Source organism: Aulostomus chinensis, chromosome 15 (assembly GCF_037954235.1).
Source record: "Aulostomus chinensis isolate RoL2024-O1b breed Wild chromosome 15, RoL_Achi_v1.0, whole genome shotgun sequence".
NCBI lineage: Eukaryota > Metazoa > Chordata > Actinopteri > Syngnathiformes > Aulostomidae > Aulostomus > Aulostomus chinensis.
The window spans coordinates 2,696,527-2,714,522 of NC_141334.1; the positions used below are offsets into that span (position 1 = coordinate 2,696,527).

The 17,996-nt window shown below is 47.4% G+C and overlaps 2 protein-coding genes across 4 annotated transcripts; one reads left to right on the forward strand and one right to left on the reverse strand.

Moving 5' to 3' along the window:
- The first annotated feature begins 67 nt into the window (after positions 1–67).
- ccdc90b (coiled-coil domain containing 90B) lies at positions 68–3,970 on the forward strand. The gene is made up of 10 exons (XM_086179330.1): positions 68–502; positions 1,049–1,112; positions 1,408–1,527; positions 1,684–1,787; positions 1,858–1,959; positions 2,042–2,083; positions 2,154–2,225; positions 2,305–2,358; positions 2,694–2,808; positions 2,916–3,970. Exons 1-10 carry the CDS (start codon positions 368–370, stop codon positions 2,969–2,971), a joined length of 864 nt encoding a protein of 287 aa, XP_086035456.1. The 5' UTR covers positions 68–367; the 3' UTR covers positions 2,972–3,970.
- Positions 3,908–17,441, reverse strand: pcf11 (PCF11 cleavage and polyadenylation factor subunit). Of its 3 annotated transcripts, XM_086179324.1 has the most exons (18): positions 16,789–17,441; positions 14,400–14,525; positions 13,912–14,094; positions 12,356–12,583; positions 10,656–11,668; positions 9,991–10,162; positions 9,393–9,765; positions 9,122–9,265; positions 8,954–9,019; positions 7,365–8,665; positions 6,969–7,032; positions 6,713–6,838; positions 6,489–6,603; positions 6,087–6,270; positions 5,348–5,503; positions 4,828–4,920; positions 4,665–4,700; positions 3,908–4,585 (listed from the first exon to the last, which is right to left on the reverse strand). In XM_086179324.1, exons 1-18 carry the CDS (start codon positions 17,029–17,031, stop codon positions 4,361–4,363), a joined length of 4,848 nt encoding a protein of 1,615 aa, XP_086035450.1. In that variant the 5' UTR covers positions 17,032–17,441; the 3' UTR covers positions 3,908–4,360. The 3 variants fall into 3 exon arrangements, with proteins under 3 accessions (XP_086035450.1, XP_086035452.1, XP_086035451.1); XM_086179326.1 differs by lacking the exon at positions 12,356–12,583; XM_086179325.1 differs by lacking the exon at positions 8,954–9,019 and having other exon boundaries at positions 3,909–4,585.
- Between the last annotated feature and the right edge of the window lie 555 nt (positions 17,442–17,996).

The window sequence follows — 17,996 nt, forward strand, 5'->3', positions numbered from 1 at the left end:
CACGAATAGCAATGACGCAAGCTCGCGGCCGAGAGTTCAACCGACGAACAGCGCCACCTCGAGGCGATTTAGTGGAACAACCCGGAGTTTAAATACACGTCACGTTAAATTCACATGAGCAAAACCGAAATCTATCGTGCGTGAAGGAAATCTTCTACAAAGGGATCGGGTGACATCACCTCTTTCAACATTAACGTTCAATGGGGAAGATGACGTTTCTATCCAGCTTGTGGCAGCCGTTAGCTGGATGCTAACAAGACTCGCCTCGGACTTGAAACGGTCGCGTCTCAGATGAAACTAGCGACCTGGAACCTTGCCGCCTACTGCTGCGAGTCTACGCCATCGCGTCTCTACTCACTAGGCGTCGATGAACAGACTTTTAAGAAGGGAAACTCCCAGAGCAAGCGCTGGAAACCAGCTCCCGCCGGCCGACACGGGCGCCGCCATGACGACGAGCTCTCCGTGGCTGAATAAAACTTTATTGACAAGGCCGGTGCTGACGGTGTGTTGAAAGAAGTTTGGAAAAGGGAAATAAAAACTGCTTTTGTTTTACTTTGAGGCAAAAAACCCAACATGTTACACGTCCATACGAGATTAATTTTAACTTTTATTTATTTATTTATTTATTTATTTATTTATTTATATCTTCACGTCTCGCGCCTCTCGCCAAGACGTGAAACGATTATTTAGAGGTCTTGACGTTCGCCTCGTTAATAATATTGAGTCCGTCAGCCGAGCAGCGGATTCACAAACCACACGTCCAACGAGCACTTTCACACCAAACTGAGTTTTTCATACAAAAAAAAATCCGAGGGAAAAAACCGTACTTCTGCTTAAATTCGCGAGTCCAGCAGGACTCAAGTCTGGCAGGCACGTGAAGACAGCACGGGACGATCTTGCTTGTGTGTGTGTGTGTGTGTGTGTGTGTGTGTGTGTGTGTGTGTGTGTGTGTGTGTGTGTGTGTGTTTGTGTGTTTGTGTTTGCGTGTTGGCTCTGACATGTCGGTCCTGTCTAACTGGGGTCTTCGGTTGTGACTTTTTTTATCCAGACACACACAGCAGGTTCCGGGATGAGCGCCCTCAGGAGCCTGTTCCGGGTCGCGACCCGCAGAGGTGAGTTTACACCCCGGGATCGAGTGAGTTCTGGTTCAGGTCGGTCAAACCTCAGGTGGTAACGTATGTATGTGTTCGGTGAGGCGAGTTCCGTATGTGACTGGTTCGTGAATCTCACGGGTCAGGAGGACTGAGCCCAACTCGCCACTGCTAAACTAAGTAAAGGCACATTAGGTCTTGAATAATCTGTGGTCATCGTGGAACATATCTGAGATTAAAATCCCATCAAATTTAAGAAACTCGTCAATGTGTGTGTGCGTGTACGTGCGTGTATGTATGTGTGTGTGTGTGTCAGATTTCCACGGGGGCGTAACTGTGTCCAACTTTGACCAGAGGAAAGTCGACCTGACGCCCCTGGAGCATCGGAAGCTCACCTTTGACTCCCACACCATGGTGAAGGAGCTGGAGAGCAGCGGTGAGGAGACATCCCATAATACTTTGCCCATAAAAAAAGATACCATCATGATATTCTGTTCATAACAGCCGACAGCCAATCAGGATGCAGTATTCACTCAGGCGGAAGTGTTGTGGGTGTGGCCAGCTGCCATGCTGATACCTGAAGTGTTTCCAGGTTTCAAGAAGCAGCAGGCGGAGCTCATTGTCGCGGCTCTGGTGACTCTGACGACTGCCAACATGGACATCGTCTACAAGGACATGGTGACCAAATCTCACCAGGTAGGTCACCGGCGGGACGCCTGAAGCCCTGCAGGCTCTTTGAGGACTTTGATGCGAGCTCTTGTTTCAGGAAATCGCCATGCAGCAGGTGATGGCTCACCTGGACGCCATCAGGAAGGACATGGTGATCCTGGAGAAGAGCGAGTTCGCCAACCTTCGATCAGAGAACACGGTACGACAGCGACGGCTTGAGCGATGTCAATGTTTGAGGATTCAGCTGACGTCTGTGTGTGTGTGTGTGTGTGTGTGTGTAGAAGATGAAGAGGGAGCTGGAGCAGCTGCACAACCGGCTGACGGTGAGAATCTGACACGTGACCACGAGCGCTGCCATGTCGGTTTCTGACATGTGTTTGTGTTTGTTTTCAGGAGGAGAGTCAGAAGGTTCGAGCTGAGACCAAACTGGACATCAACTTGGAGAGCAGCAGGATCTCCGACATGGTGTGTGTGTGTGTGTGTGTGTTTGTTTGTGTGTGTGTGTATGTGTGTCTATTATCCCATTTCTTGACGTGCATTTCAGTTCACTGAACAGGCGAGGAAGCTGATGGAGGCCAGCACCGACTTCCATCAGAAGGTAAATACAAACGATCAAACTCTGCCCTGAACCCCTGACAACAGACGACAACAAAGAGACACCACACAATTTTGAGAAGATGGCAGACGACTTCAAACAGAGTCAAGTAACTAGAAATGGACTCAATTGACTTCAAAGAGACTCAAGTGACCCACATGGACTCAAAAGAGACTCCAGTGGAGTGCCGAGACTCAAAGGACTACAAAGGCGTGCCAAACGGAAAAGAACTACGACAGAGACACCAACCACAGAGGGCCGGACGGCCTCTTTTTTGGTGCACTGATTGATTTTTTAATTGAGATCACGATGATGTCACTCCTGTCTCCCGTGGACAGAAAGTAATCCTCGAACACAACAACATGGAGATCAATAAGAAGATCGACCTGCGGGTGGCTTCGCTCAAAACCATCCTTGAGTCACTCAAACTGGAGACGGTCCGCTACCTGGCAGGTACGGCTGAGGTCACGCGTCCTGAATATGTCAGGACTTGTTTTTGCTGTTTTAAATTTCAGCTTCACCACTCGGGAAGCCTCAGCGTTTTGTGCGTTCTTCTGCAGCGACCGTGTTCTCCTGCCTCGCCATCACTCTGGGAGTCTACTGGCTGTGGAGGTGAAGCGTCCGCGTCTTCCTGCTCCACACGATCAAGTCCTGACGTTAATTCAACAAGATGAGGAGGGCCGAGACATCTGACTTCACCCAGTTTAATAATTGATAAAACAATATTTTTCATTTCAAAAATGGACCTGCAGGTTAAACAATTATTCAGGATCATTTAATGAGGAATGTTGACTTGGTGGCTGGTGAGCTGACCTGTGGTTATAACTAACACATAACACAACACATCCACCACTCATCCTCTTCAGGGTTGTGGGGGGTGGAGCCTATCCTAGCAGCCTTCAGGTGAGAGGCGGGGTTCCCCCTGGACGGGTCACCAGTCCATGGCAGGGCCAACACATAGAGACAGACAACCATTGGCTCTCACAGCCACACCTACGGTCAATTTAGAGTCTGGATTAACCTGGTCCCTCTTGATGTCTTTGGTACTCCAGCTTCCTCCACAGTCCAGAGAGAACCCAGCAGGAACAGGGAGAACATGGAGACTCACCCAGAAAGACCCCGTGCTGCGGCCGGGGCTCCACCCACAACCTTCTTGCTGGGGGGCCACAGGGAGGACCACTGCACCACCGGGCCGCCCAACACATGCATTTGATTTGTCTGTTTGTTTTTTAAGTTCCTGTTCATCTACTTTCTGTACTTGTGGTTTATAGTTTTCAGATCTTTTAATTTTTTTTTCAATCAAAGAAAATCAATTTTGAGACAAATCTTCAACCAAACATCACAATTCAAGATTTGTTAATGTTTTAACATGTTGAGATTTTCTGGATTAAAATCTATCCAAGTTTTTCACATCTTCTCCTTTCAAAGTGCCAGCAGTTAAACCGATGTGACACAGGAAGTGACATCGGTGGCTTTTATGGACTCGACAGCAGCGTGAGGTGACAAATCACTTCCTGATTGTGAGGAAATAAAACCACGAGGCGAACTTTGACTCCACAAACCTTTATTGAGCTTTAAGACCTGAACAATGAAATAAACTGAGCAACAATCACACAAACACAAACAAGTTTCAGACTTTTATTGGGGATCGACACCAAAGTGAAACATCGTCAGCATCTTCATGGCGAGTAGGCGGAGCTCTCCGTCATCCAATCAGATGATGCTTACCTTGAACGCTGCTACAAACAACTCAACTCCTACTCGAAGCATCCGATGTGGTCAAAGAGGAATATTTACAGATTCAATCAGTGGTACACCAGAGATACCAAAAATACTTTAATTTATAAATTAAATCATTTACAATTGGGAGCCAAAAAAGGAAACAAATTTCACAGCAGCAGAAACACTTTGGCGCATCAAATACCAAAATGTATTCATGTTATGGCGCCGACCAACTCAAGACTTTTTCCTTCAAAACAAAGAAAAAGTGCAGCCGCGCGGCCACTCACACACTCTTCTCATCCGATTGCACATCAGTTGAAAGTTCCTCCTCTTTCTTCACTTCCTGAGGCTCTGTGGCCTCAGGTTCAGCTTCCTGCTTGACCACGGCCACGGCGCAGGAAGCTTCCTCCTCCTCCTCCTCCTCCTCTTCGGTCTTCACGAAGGCGCTCAGCGGATGTTCGGTGAGCAGCTTGTTGGGCGACGGTGTGACATCGAGGTATGACGACGTCTGAGGAGACAGAGCGGCGGGTCAGACACCTGAGAGCCATCCCACGACATCAACAACAACTTTTATTCAGGACACTTACATTTTTATAGTCTTCAAAGCAGGAAGGATGGAAGTTCTGTGGGGAGAGAGAGAGAAAACACGTCAGTTAGCGCTGCTGGGATTCTCCCCGCTGATGATGCGCCACCATCAAACGTCTCATCCCAAGAAGTGACTTTTAAAAAAGGTTTTTTTTGTGGACGCACCTTGTCGTCGACCCTGACAGCGTTTTTCAGGAACCAGTCCTCCTCCTCCTCCACCCAGTACGTCTCAAAGGGCTCCTGACAGATTTCACAAGACTGCAGGGAAAACACGAGAGGGTGGTCAGGGTTACTTGACTCCTTTCTGACCAGCAAAGGAACGAACCACCAAACACTGGAGACGTGGGAAAGCTTCCTGTCAGGAGGATGATGTGACACCACCTTTAAAGGAACTTCTCGTGTCACTCGTCCCCAGAGACAGACAAGAGGGTAGAGACCCTTCTGGAGGGCTCAGCCTCACGCTAGTTAGCTTAGCACAGTGAAATGTAGTGGTTGGTAAGTGTTAGCATAGCCCCATCTTTCCCTGCATTACTGTAACAAGGGTTATGTAAAACAGTTATGAAATTCTATAAAATGGAGACTAATTTTACAATCAGACACATCATTGGAACTACTTTCTCAACCGGTCCCAGTGATTTGACTTAGAGAAAAAAAAATGGGGCTGAAAGTTTCAGCAGAATCTCACCTCCCCCACTTGGTCCTTGGTGGCCTTAACACTTTGAAACTCCTTCTCTTTGGCAGCCGCCTGGTTCTTCTGAACCTCCTCCTCATTCTCCTTCTCAAAGAACTGACTCTTTGCTCGCTCCTCCAGGTCCGCGATCTCCTCAAACTCTATCCAGTCCTAATACACACACACACACACACACACACACACAATGTATTCATCGGTTTGGTTTGTATCCCATAAACTCTTCTATCTAGAAAACATTTTTATACCAATCACGCTCATCAACTTATGTTCACCAGAGCTGATTTTCTGATTAAGTAATCCAGAATCCAAAGTAACAATCCTATTGATCTTTCCTGTTGGACTAAAAAAAACCAAACCTCCCCCCTGACACGGTCACTTCCTGCTGGCACTCACTTAAGGCCTCAATGATGATGGTTCATGAAGAGGCTCAAGCCTCCTGATCTCAAATACCAAACTCAACAGTTGTGCCTGCATGAAGTGACGCTGTGAACACAATGACGTCTGCCAGTTTGTATCCACCAACACTCAGAAGCTGTCCTTCACTAGGAGTCATGATTCACGTTTCCTCAGCATCCTGCTGAGGCAGACTTGGCTCTGTAGGTTTCAATTGTGCCACTTCTTTTCATTTCGTTTGTCACATTGTTTGCTCGAAGTACTGGAAGGGCTGTTTGACAACCACAGCAAACAACACAGAATAAACAAAAAGGGCGGGTGTGTAGGCGTGGGTTCTCACCGTGAGGCAGTAGTACCAGCGGCGGTGTGTGACCTTTTTGCTGGCAACCTTGCCGGCGTGGTTCTGTCGGAAGTGCCAGTCCAGGTGGTCGGCGTACATGTCGGTCTGAGCGGTGGTGAACCTCATGCTACACAGGCAGCACTGGTTTCCTGAATACAGCTTCGTAACCACGCTCTCGTAGCGTCTGAGACGGGAGACAAACAAACACCAGTTGGCCGATGTTCACATGCTGGATGCTAAACCAACAGGAGGCGTTTGAAACATAGCCAGGTGGACATCGCCACCGTGACCTTTGAACCCAGACAAGAGAGCAGCCAACAATTGTCACCACTTATGAGTTTAAGAGATTTTTGTTTTGTGTAGTAAATGACGCGTCACTTAGAAGTTGTGGTCAGAACTCACTGTTTCAAGTCGTCAATCTTGAAACTGGTCAGGTCGGGGAAGTTGTCCTCCTCCACCTCCTGCTCCTCCTCTTCCTCTTCTTCCACAGCAGGAGGTGCTGTAGTCGAACAAGGTTCTGCACGCGCGCGCGCACACACACACACACACACACACACACACATTAGTGCTTCAGTGTTTAAAAACTTTAACATTCAGGTTCACAAGCACTAAAGACGTTGACTGACCACTGCTGGTGGGCAGGGCAGCATCCGGCACCGAGGGTTTGATGATACCGGTGGAGATGAGTTTGGTCAGCAGGTCATTGACGTCAACCTGACCGAAGTGGTTTTCTGGGAGGCCGACTTGTGGCGCTGTGAGGACACGACGACAACCAGTCACCAATTAGAAAGACTTAATGTTTAAACTGAGCCTGTTCATGCGACGAGCCGAAGCTGAAGCTCTTCAACAGACGGCGGCATGAGTTGAGGAGGATGACGTTACCTTGTGGTCTGAAAGGCACTGGGGTCTGAGGCAGGAAGGGCTGGTTGAGGTTCATCATGGTCACCTGAAAAACACAAACAGTTTAAAAAAAAAAACTAAACAAGCACACAATTTTGTTTCGTAATCAAAAAGGATTCAGGCGAGCTGAATGTGGTTATTAACTCGTTAATCTCAACTTGTCTGACAGGTGAATGTGAAGACTTCTGAAGATAAAAGGTAATGAGTCACTCAAAGACAAACTGTTTGCTCTGTGGTTGTTCAGCCATGCTGGGAAGGAGAGCACTCAGTGAAACTGTGCTGTCTGGTCTTATTCATTTTCTGCACCAGACAGCACAGAAACACTGTGTTCGTGTGTGTGTATGTGTGTGTGTGTGTGTGTGTGTGTGCGCGTCTCACCGACTGCTGCATGTTGATGGCAGGAGCAGCAGGGTTGTAGAAGGGGGCGGGGGCCGGCTGGTTGAACTGGGGCACAGGCTGCATGTTGAAGCCTGCAGCTGGCTGCACGTTGGCCTGTGATTGGAACGGAAGCGGCTCTGTGTGGAACTGAGGGTTCATAGGCTCTTGGAAACGCTGGGGGGCCAAACCAAAGTTTTGCTGAGGGGCAAGGGTGTTGTCGTAGACGGTTGGGGCCATGGGCCTCATGGGGGGCTGCAGGTTGTGTTGAGCAAATCTGGGAGGGCCCTGCTGCCCAGGGGGGCAGTCATAGTGAGGGGGCCCACCAGGGAGGGGCATGTCAAACCTGGAACCTGGCTGGACGGGGTTCTCAAAACGCATTGGACCAGGACCTTCAAGCCGTAATGGGGCCATCTGGTTTGGAGGATTGTCAAAGTGCATGGGCCGTGACTGCTGAAAGCCCATTGGTCCAGAACCAGACGCCATGTTGGTGTCATAGTGCAGCTGTGCGTCAAAGGGCTGCATCGGGCCCTCAAAGTGTCCTGGCCCAGGCCCCTGTCCATCAAACATGGCGGGTGCCTGCTGGCTGATGGGACCATCAAACCTCGAATGCCCTTGTTGGTGGGGCGGACCATCAAACCGCCCCATACAGTCGCCACCTCTCATTGGACCATCAAACCTCTCTGGGATGTTGTGGTGAGGTGGTCCCCCATCAAACCTGCCAGGACCCTGGTTGGGAGGACCATCAAACCGGGATGAGTCATCATAGTGGCCAGAGCCACCACCTTCAAACCAGCCTGGAGGGTGTGATCTGGATGGGCCTGCTTGTACAGGCCCATCATATCGTGAGGAGAGGTGGCCTCCATCATGTGGAGGTGTGTGTCCTGGGGAGTCACTGTGCTGTCGGACATTGGTCAGAGGTCCTCCTCGGGGCAGGGCTTTCAGGATGGATTTGGGGGGAAGGGGAACAGAGGAACCGTCCAGATTGAGAGGCCCGTCATCCGAGTGCTCGCTATTGGGGCTCTCGAAGCGTGGAATAGGACTCATGTCTGCCGAGTCTTTTTGGTGGAGCGGTGACAAGCGTTCACGCTCAAACATGGGAACAGGTGCATCCAGGCCAGCTGGGCTCGGACAGTTCCGGTGGACCACAGTGCTGGAGGAAGGGGGTCCGTCAGGCCTTCGTGGGTCAGGGTGTCTGGATTCAGGATGTGGGCCATACCGCCGTGGAGCGTCGTAGCCACTTTTCTGCTCCTCACGGTCCAAACGCTGGCGTTCCGTTAGCGGCGAGTTCCACTCTCGCTCACCTACAAACATGTGAACCATGAGGAGACGTTCTGACGGGACTTCAAACTGGATCACTGGTCTAGTTTAACTGCGTCAACATGAGCTTATGTCACTAAGTTATTCTACAAGGTAGAAACCTACAGTTACACAAAACTACAGAGGACGTGGACATCCTAGACTCTTCTTCTCCCTAACGGACTACGACTCCCATGATCACTGAGACTGTAGTTATATAACTGGATTCTACTGATGCATCATTTATGCAGAGCTCTAATTAAATGTGTAAACTCTTTAGAAGAGTCTCTAACCCTGCTGAAGTATCACTGATCGAGACCCTGACACTCCGCAGCTCCAGAACCTGACCTCTGACCTCTCTGTGGATAAAGATAAAAGATGACAGGCAACATTGGTCTGCAGGGATCAGCTGAAGTCAATTATGTCATTTATCACAAGTACATTAAGACCTGTGGACTTACTGGACTCTCGGGGGTCAGCCCTCCTCCTGAAGCGAAGGCCAGGTAGAGATTTGAGTGTGGGGAACTCCTTTCCGTGGTTGTATTCCTCTATCATGGGGCCGGATGGAGGCCGCGGCTCATCGCGTTCCTTACTGCGCCTCTCACCTATGACGGAATTTAACAAATATCAGTGACCCACTTAGTTGACCTTCGTGATACAAAGCGGCCCAGAGAACCCTCTGATCAAGAGTCCCCTGCCCCCAAAATAGCTGACAGATCTGAGCTCGCTCACCTGGCCGCTCCCGTGGTGCTCGGTTGTATTTACGTGACGGTGGGCGCCCTGCACCCGTCTTATCGCCTTGCCTCGTTTCTTCACCCTCTTCCATGTTCTCCTGGCCCTCCCACCCCTCTCCAGCCGTTCGGTGGGTGACCTGCGTCTTTCTCAGCTTGGCCTTGTGCTCATAGTACGTCAGCTCTGCCTCATCCATGTCCCCGTGAGGAGTGGCCAACAGAGGCTGTTTCTTGGCAGTGAAGGTGCTGGAGTCATCCCAGCTCTCAGAGTGCTGCTGCTTCTCCTTCTGGTACTGGAAAAAATGTTTGATCTGGTGCGCCACATTCAGAAAGTCCTCCTGTGAAATCTCTCCACTCTCTAGACGCTTACTGGCCTGCAGGAAGTCAGACAAAACAGAAATTTACATCAACAAATAACGATACTCTAGACTTTCCTCTACTTTTCCAGCTTGTAACCAACATTTTTGGTGCGTCGTCGTCTTCTTCAAAAAAAGGTTTGTGGACCTCAAACCATTTACAAATATTTTACATTAAATCTGAAATATTCTTTTTCATTTCTGTGGGACAAAATAGCGGTTATTTTCTGCAGGTCAGCGTACCCTTCGGAGCAGGTCCTTCTTGGATGCAGAGTTGAGGACTTCAGGTATCTGCAGGTTGGCATCCACGCTGAGGCGATGTTTTGGGGTTCGAGGTGTGGTGGGGCGTGTCGGCGTGTTGTAGGGTTTATGTCTCTGAGGCCCAGTCTTGGTGTGGGAATCTGCTTGCTTCTGACTGAAGAGGAACAAATTTGGCTTTAAATTGGTACTTGACTAGACTGTGTGTTCGTGCAGAAAAAAGAAAAATGACGAATGCAGAAATGTTGATCGAAGTTCAAGTCAAAAATCTTTAAGTCGCTCAAAGCTGTGAAATAACAGACTCAGCCATCATTTCAGTGCAGCAACTAATGAAGAATTACAACCTTAACGACTGTAGCAGCTCCAATTCCAGGTCACAAAGGTCCTGACTTATCAGTGAGTTTATATTCAATATCATTGTGAGTTACAGATTGATTACTACATTTGGTGGTCAAGGAACCAGGGAGGAATCATTTATTGATGGACAAACATCCACCAACTTGTTACTGTATGACTTGTTTTCCTTTCTGCATGACAAACCAACACACCAACTAGCAGTATCCCCATCTAAAAGGGGACTTAAATTCAATGACAATTACAGAAAAAAGGAGAGAACATCAAGTGTGTCTTCCTGAAATATCAGGACTCACTGTTTGTTTTCCTCCCAGCCACTCCTCCAGCGGTGAGGCGCCTCCTTTGGCTCCTTGCTGCCTGCGTCATGGCTGCGTGGAGAGTGGGACTCTCTTGACTCAGAGTGTCGGTCCTCTGCTGGCCTCTTTGACCTCCTGCTATCCGACTGGTTCTTTTTGAGTGTGCCCCTGTCCTCCCGGCCTGGCTTGCCATGTTGGGGCTCATCGACTCTGACCCTCCTGGGCTTCTCCAGTTTGTGAGACGGTGATGGAGATGGCGAACTACTCCTGGTTCTGCTTTTGGGCGACCTCCTTTCTTTTCTCTTCGGAGAGCTAGCGGGGGAGCGTGACCTGGATCGAGAACGTGTGCGTTTCCTGGCATGGGTCCGGGCATTTCCACCAACCTTGAACTCTGCCTTCTCCACAGACTCGCTGCGGTCATGTTTGGTCACTGAGCCATTAAGCACCTTCCCTTTGTTGGACCTCAGCACCTCGGCTCCTCGTGCAGACTCTTCTCGCTCCCTCTTGTCACTGCTTCTTTTCTTCTCCTTTGACTCATCTTCTTTAGCCTCACTGCTCTTGTCCAGGGTACGTTTCCTCAGCCGGGGGTCTTTCTTCAAGTTGTCCACTGGTTTCTGGCTCTCAACCTCAGCATGTTTGCTTTTGCTCTGGGTGCTTTTTGCCATTGGAGAAGGAGACTTGGACTTCTCTTCTATTACTTCTTTCCTTGGGGTCCTGGGCTTGTCTGGCCTGGCTGGTTTCTCCAAAGGTCTCTTCTCAGGTGTTACACCAGGGCTTCCTGATGTGGGGGAGCTGCTTTTTCTCACAGCAGGCTGTTCTTTGGGAGGGGGAGGAGCTGGCGGGCCAGGGCGATTCAGACGGGGATCTCTGGTAGAAGTTTTTATGTCAGTCTGAGTCTGAGGAGGGATCCATGGTCGAACCACAGGAGCAGGTTGGCTGGCTGGCTTTGGCGCAGTAGTTGGCGCTGCTGGAGTCGCACCTGTAGTGGGCGGTATTATCGGAAATCCACCTGCCTGCAGGACAGAATTTTGTATGGTAAACACGGATTAACAATGACAGCCATCAAGAGAGTTTGAGAGAACAGGACATGGCACTTCAAGTTCCCTTGAGCCTCTTTTCCACCACATGCCAACACTTCCCACCAACGACTATTCATTGTGCTACACTAACTAGCATGGGTGTCTGCTCCCTGGGGAAGGGTCATCACTGAGCCCGTCATTTCTACCAGAGGTGTCTGCATTGCATTATGGCCGCGTTGAGGGAGCCAGAGTTGAGTGGGCCACTGTATACAACACTTTGGTCCCATCAGAAGCACCACAGCATTTTCAGGCTTGTCCCAGAAACACACCATTCATGAGAAATACAAGGTGGGTCTGCAAGGTGCATCCATTTATACAAAAGGAGATCAACTCAGACAGGAAGTCCCAACACATATAGAATAGTGAAGCTGGTCCATTTGCAAAATAGAACAGTGAAAATTCAAGATTGCAAAAATGGACAGAAAAAGGCACAATATAACCACATCCTCTTTGTTCATGTGATAGAAACACATGAACAAAGAGGCATTGACCAAATCAGCAGGATATAAGGCAAGTCAACAAAACCCTATACGCAAAACGCAACATGGACCTGACAGGAATCGCGGCCGGAGCGCGACACAGCCGTGCCCAATGGACATTTGGGGTAAGAGTTTGTCTTACCAGCTGGGCTTTGGTCTGTTCCAGTTCCAGCTCAATTTTCTTCTGCTGAAGCTCCAGAAGCTGCTTCTGTTTGGCGAGCAGCTGCTGCCGGATCAGCTGCTCCTGTGTGAGGCTGGACTGACTGACAGCGGGGGCGCTTGCAGGAGCTGGAGCTGGAGCCGCAGCCGGAGTTGGAGCCGGAGCCGCTGGCTGAAAAGGAGCGGGCCGTGGAGAGGGTGCCTCTTCAGACTGAAAATGATTGGATGACCGTCATGTTAACTTTTACATAATTAATAGGGATATTCTGATCCAATCACAGGGTCGGAAATCGGGGCCGATCAGCTAATTCAAAATGGAAAAACTTAAAACTACAGTAAAAATACGGCAAGCGCATATTTTCCAGTCATCCAGAGGTACAAAGATTGCCACAGGGAACAAGGGGCTAGTGTTATGTTATCAGACATTGTGGAGCGTGTGCAACGGTGAACTACTAACAAAAACAATGCCCTAAACCCTACACAATTTATGGCAGGTGAGGGAGTAATAGTAGCAAGTACTGCAGGACTAACATGAAGCTGATACATCGCGGCAGCGAAAATGTTTGCTGTTTGGAAATATTTCAGACGGAAACGGTGCAGCAACCACTTGTTACGTCTGCAAATTGGGCGTTTTGCTTGACAGACAGGACACAGTTGTGTTCAAATCTACCCATTGGATAGGCCACCAGAAAAACCACACATGGACACAGGTGAAGACAGTGAGCCAGCCCACACTTAGAGAAACAATGAAAAATACAGAGAAAGTACATCAAGACAGTGAGAAAGCCAACAAGATCATAACAAGGATGAATGAAATCATCACATTGTGTAAGCAGCCGTTGTCTGTATTATCAAAGGTGGGATTTGGCCGTCTGGAGCACGTTTCCACTGACATCTGGCGTTTTGTGCTAGACAACTGGTAGCTATAGCCCATACAGAGATTTTTTCTTCTATATTTAAAACAAATGCCACTCTAAATGGAGTCGACAGAGGTTGGAACCATGTCAGTAGTTTGTTTCTTCCCAAAATTGCAAACGGATGTTTTGACCTTTTCCTTTTATTAATACTTACAGAATTTGGGTTCTCCCTACATTTATTCCTACAAACTCGTAACTTTTCATTTACACGAGATAAAGTGATTCCACAGGCAGTAAAAATGCTAAAGGAGCAACGCACGCCCAGAAAATGACCGACTTCGCTCCGAGGCAAGACTGTTTTACAGTAGTTTGGTAATTTCTCTGTTGTCAGGAGTACCAGAGTCATTCAATGGGATTTTAACTATCATAGTAAAAAGTTCCTGTTAGCTGCTCACAAACATACAACACAACAGCTTGTTAACCAGCTGCAGATGAAAGAAAGGAGTGTATCAAATGTTTAGGTCAAGCAGTGGTTCAAAATTTTAATGTCAAGTATAACATGATCGTATCAGTGAAGTATTTTACATTCATGTCATTCAAGGTAGTCAATCTTACTTTTTGGACTTTGTGGTTCAAAGTAAAGCGAGAAAGAAATCTGACTGTGTTTGCAGCACATACACACCTGTTTTAAAAACTTGGGGTTGACGTGGATGCTGGCGTTGACGGTGGGTGGCAGAGGCTTGATGGGCCATGCCGGGTCTACAGAGTTGACCCGGACATCCAATGCATACAGTTTCTTCAAAGGAAACACTTCGTCCCACGTCGATCGTAACTTGAACAGACTCTTTCTAGTATTTTCGTCCACCTACAAACAGAGGACAGGACTTGGTCCACAGCTCCCAAGACAAACTGACAACACTTCAATGCACTGCACTGCAAAATCTTTCAAAATGTGCACTCATGGAAATTAAAGCTCATTACAAATCAAAGCACATTTGTGTGATTATCACAAAGCGTGGCAATAAACCAGCCGTCAATTTTATTAGCTAGCTGTTACCAGGGCAGAGTGCAGGAGACTACACATGAAGCAAGCAACAACAGGAGAGAAGTAGCTATGAGTCTGAGTGATTAATTCTTAACAAAGCTAAATGGCAGCAAAGAGAACTGTACCTTTTCAAAGACACAAATAAATGAAGTGATTAGGTTTTTAGCAAACACTGCAAGGTACTCTCCTCCAACATTCTTCACTATGGAATCCACTAAGTACAAAACTGGAAGCTTCTCGGTAGCTGGGGCCTGGAGCAATAGAGAACTCAACAAGTTTAGAACACAACAGGGGTTAAAGCAACATTTCAGAACAAATGTTCAAAAACACAATTTGACAGGTTTAAATGGGAGCTGGTGTCCTCTCCTTCCCCCTCACTGCCTACTGCAGGAAAAACAAGAAAAAAAATTAAGCCTGTGCCAGGGGAACAAAGGTGGCACATCAATAAAAACAAGAAAAAAAATCAATTTCACATGAGGTTTCTTCACTCTTGAATAAAATCCCAACAGAATCCACGAGTTCGCACCTTCAGGAAAAAACACAAGACAAAAAAAAACTTGTCATGGGGAGAAAAACGGTCATGTTCAACAGCCATGGATCAGTTCAGGGTGACATGAACGCATCCTCCAAATGAATAAAAAATGTCCCGATGCACCGAGGGGGGAAAAGGCGGAGCTGGGTCTTGAGAATCCTTTTACCTCCAGAGAGGGCGTCTCCTGAAACCACTCTCTGTACTTTACCCTGGCGACACATTTCAACTCTTCAACCCGAACAGTTTTATTCACTCAAGTTTTATCCCTCACAAAGAGGTTTCCCCTTCTGTAGTTGAAAAAAAAAAAAAAACGATTACCCACGGGGAGAAGAAAAATGGCTTGTTATTTGTCTGCATTTAGTTAAGAGCAGCTGCAAACTGCCAGAGACATCTACACACTTGAGCTGCAGCGTCAGCTGATGTTTGAACAAACGGCCTCTGCCGTGTCAGTAAATGTAAACCAGAGTCATACCAATGAATTACACTGGGAAATAAAAAATGACAAAAAGCACATTTCACATTTTTTATTATAACATTTTAACCATTCAAGACACATTTCAGTAATTCCAGATTTACTAGAGAATGAATGCAGAGATCAACTTCCTTGTCTGGTCAGACTGTTCCGCCAGGCGCTTCTATGTAAACAATGACCACAGAGGTGACCAGCGCAAACTGCTGACTGCAATGCATTTCTGTAGAGGCTGGAGGGGGCGCCGCAGAGGCCATGCCTCCTACTTAACAGCTGCTGTCAGACAATATTTACCAAAGAGGACTGAAAATAACAACGTAAACATGGACGGCCTCAATCAGCGGAGGGTTTAATTGTGAGCTGCAATAATGAAGTGGCCACTGGCCCAAGAACCTCAACACTGATGAGAACGACGCGAGTCAAAATCCACCGTAACTTTCCCAACTGGCACTGACCCTGAGCGCCAATCACAGGCAGTTGCTGGTCTGACTCAACACCCAGGCATCTGCTTTGTCCTCAAGTAGGTCTGAATGCTAGTCATTCACATTTTACCTGACAACCCAGCAGTTGATCTTAGCACAGACCTGCATGAAACAAAAATGTTTTTCAAGTCTGGAGAAGATGTCTTAGCACAAAGCATCTGCTGCATCCCAGTGTTTGAAATGGGATTTTAACAGAATATTAAAACTAAAACTGTACTTTCCCACCTTTAGCAAAAGCAAAGGCTGTAACGCTGTTCTGAATACATTCTTATTAATTGTACAGCCTGAAGTGGTGGAAGCTTTAATATGATTATAAAGATTAGTAAACAAAAAAAACAACGTCTCATACTCGTCGGTGTTGTTTTAGAACTTGTGGTTATAAACGAAACTCTAGAGCAACTTATTGACTTACGAGCACAATGCTTAACCAGAGACCCCCTATCTCTGATTTAAAGATGAAATACTAGGTTTTAAAATATTTCTAATAAGCAACCTAATTTGTTAGCATGCCTCCATTGTTCACACTAACCATCCTTAACTATGGACTTCCTGTGTAATGGCTCGTAGCTGGTTGCGCTATCAATGGCACCTCTGAACCAGGAAACAATTCGCATCACCAACATGTATCGGACCGTGTTAAACTGTCGTTTTTGAACGAACTGAACCTCAACTTTTACACTTGATAGTTAGGAAAAAAACATGAAGTTACGGTGGACTTTCACGTAAGCTCGAGGGCACATGAGTTCAGCTGTTTTCCAATCCGTGAGGCGCTTCGACGCGTACCGATCGAGAAAAAAATTCTCATTTGGAAGCATGAACTAAACATATGAGGTATAATACGCTGTGTTAAATTTAATAAAAGGAACCGATGAAGGCAGCGCTACTATGCTAGCCAGAACAATAACTAAATATAACGTGGCTCTGTGACATGTCGTGGAACACAACCGTTGGCCGCCATGTTTCGCTAGCAGCCCGCTACGTACAACGACACCAACAATCGGAAATTGAAAGTATTCTATATTTATAAAAACCTTGCTTATTTGTGCTTCAATAATTGCGACGATATCCCGGGCGAAGTTGATGTTTTCCTCGGCCAGAATGGTCAGCATGTTGATGTGCGGCTTGCTGTTGAACGTCAGGTCTTCCAGCGAGGACTGGTACTCTCGGCAGGCGTCTTCCCTCGCCGCGCTGTCGTCCATCTTTGAGCCGAGTGACTTGGGCAAAGCTAAGCCGAACTTATCATTACCGTAACCGTTAATTAGCAGGCAGTCCATGAACTCATGTGGCAGACTGGTCTGTCCCGACTCGGTGAAAATCACGCCGAATTTAAGACTTTATCCCGGCCTCCGTCAGTCACCGTTCCTTGTCCGTCCTCAACGACAAGATGGCGACCGTTGGTGGATGCCTCACACGTCACGGGTTATGCTTTATATCTTCATTTACGTCAGCGCGCTGCCATTGGCTCGACTCGTGCCGCTCGAACCGGGATTTATCTTTCCATTGGCTCATTTGGATAACAGTCACATGAACCAGCCAATCAGAAGGAGCTCAGTCTTACATAACCCGAGACGGCCTGAAGAGGATTACTCAACATCACGCGAGGCTAAACCTTAACCCATAAGATCGAGTGTGACGTTCAAATGTAGGTTTTAATGGTAATCTGGACACATTACTCCTGTATCTAATCTACTAGCTACTAGTTAAACCAAGGTGCAGATACTTATATATATGACAAAAAATGTCTCTTGCGTAGGCGCCCTGGTTCACGCTTGATTAGATTCCGAAGACATGTTGTCACTGTTCCATGTCACCATAGTTCAGTCAATTTGTTGTTAGTGATATCGCGCGAACAGTTCCAATACCTTCAATGGGGAAGTGCAGCCGCTCCTAACTGTTCTACATGCTCCATTTCTAGAGTCAGCTGACAATCTTTGAAGCATAGCACCAAACTATTCAATGATACTCAGGTTGTAAACCAATTAAACTTTTCAGTATAAGATTAAAATAATGACTGATTGTGTGTTGGTGTCCATGTATCTCAATATTAGTGATGACTTAAGAGACTTAAAACTTGGGCTCCCCTATGATGAGGAAACAAAAGTGTGATTAAAAGCTTTTTTTTTTCCAAACACAGAAAAATGTTACTTTGAAACCTCCAAGCAGCCCAGGACAACACAGGCAGGTCCTCACTTCAGGGATCTGTACGTCGCTGTGAGTGGAAATCTAAGTTGGTCCATCA

Bases quoted from the DNA above. Each gene is read 5' to 3' on its own strand.
- ccdc90b (XM_086179330.1), top strand. From the start codon at position 368: ATGAACAGACTTTTAAGAAGGGAAACTCCCAGAGCAAGCGCTGGAAAC. The intron at 1,113-1,407 runs GTGAGTTTACAC...TGTGTGTGTCAG, and splicing joins CCGGGTCGCGACCCGCAGAG to ATTTCCACGGGGGCGTAACT. The intron at 2,084-2,153 runs GTGAGAATCTGA...GTTTGTTTTCAG, and splicing joins AGCTGCACAACCGGCTGACG to GAGGAGAGTCAGAAGGTTCG.
- pcf11 (XM_086179324.1), bottom strand. From the start codon at position 17,031: ATGGACTGCCTGCTAATTAACGGTTACGGTAATGATAAGTTCGGCTTA. The intron at 10,163-10,655 runs GTGAGTCCTGAT...GTTCCTCTTCAG, and splicing joins GGCTGGGAGGAAAACAAACA to TCAGAAGCAAGCAGATTCCC. The intron at 7,033-7,364 runs GTGAGACGCGCA...TGTGTTTTTCAG, and splicing joins CCATCAACATGCAGCAGTCG to GTGACCATGATGAACCTCAA.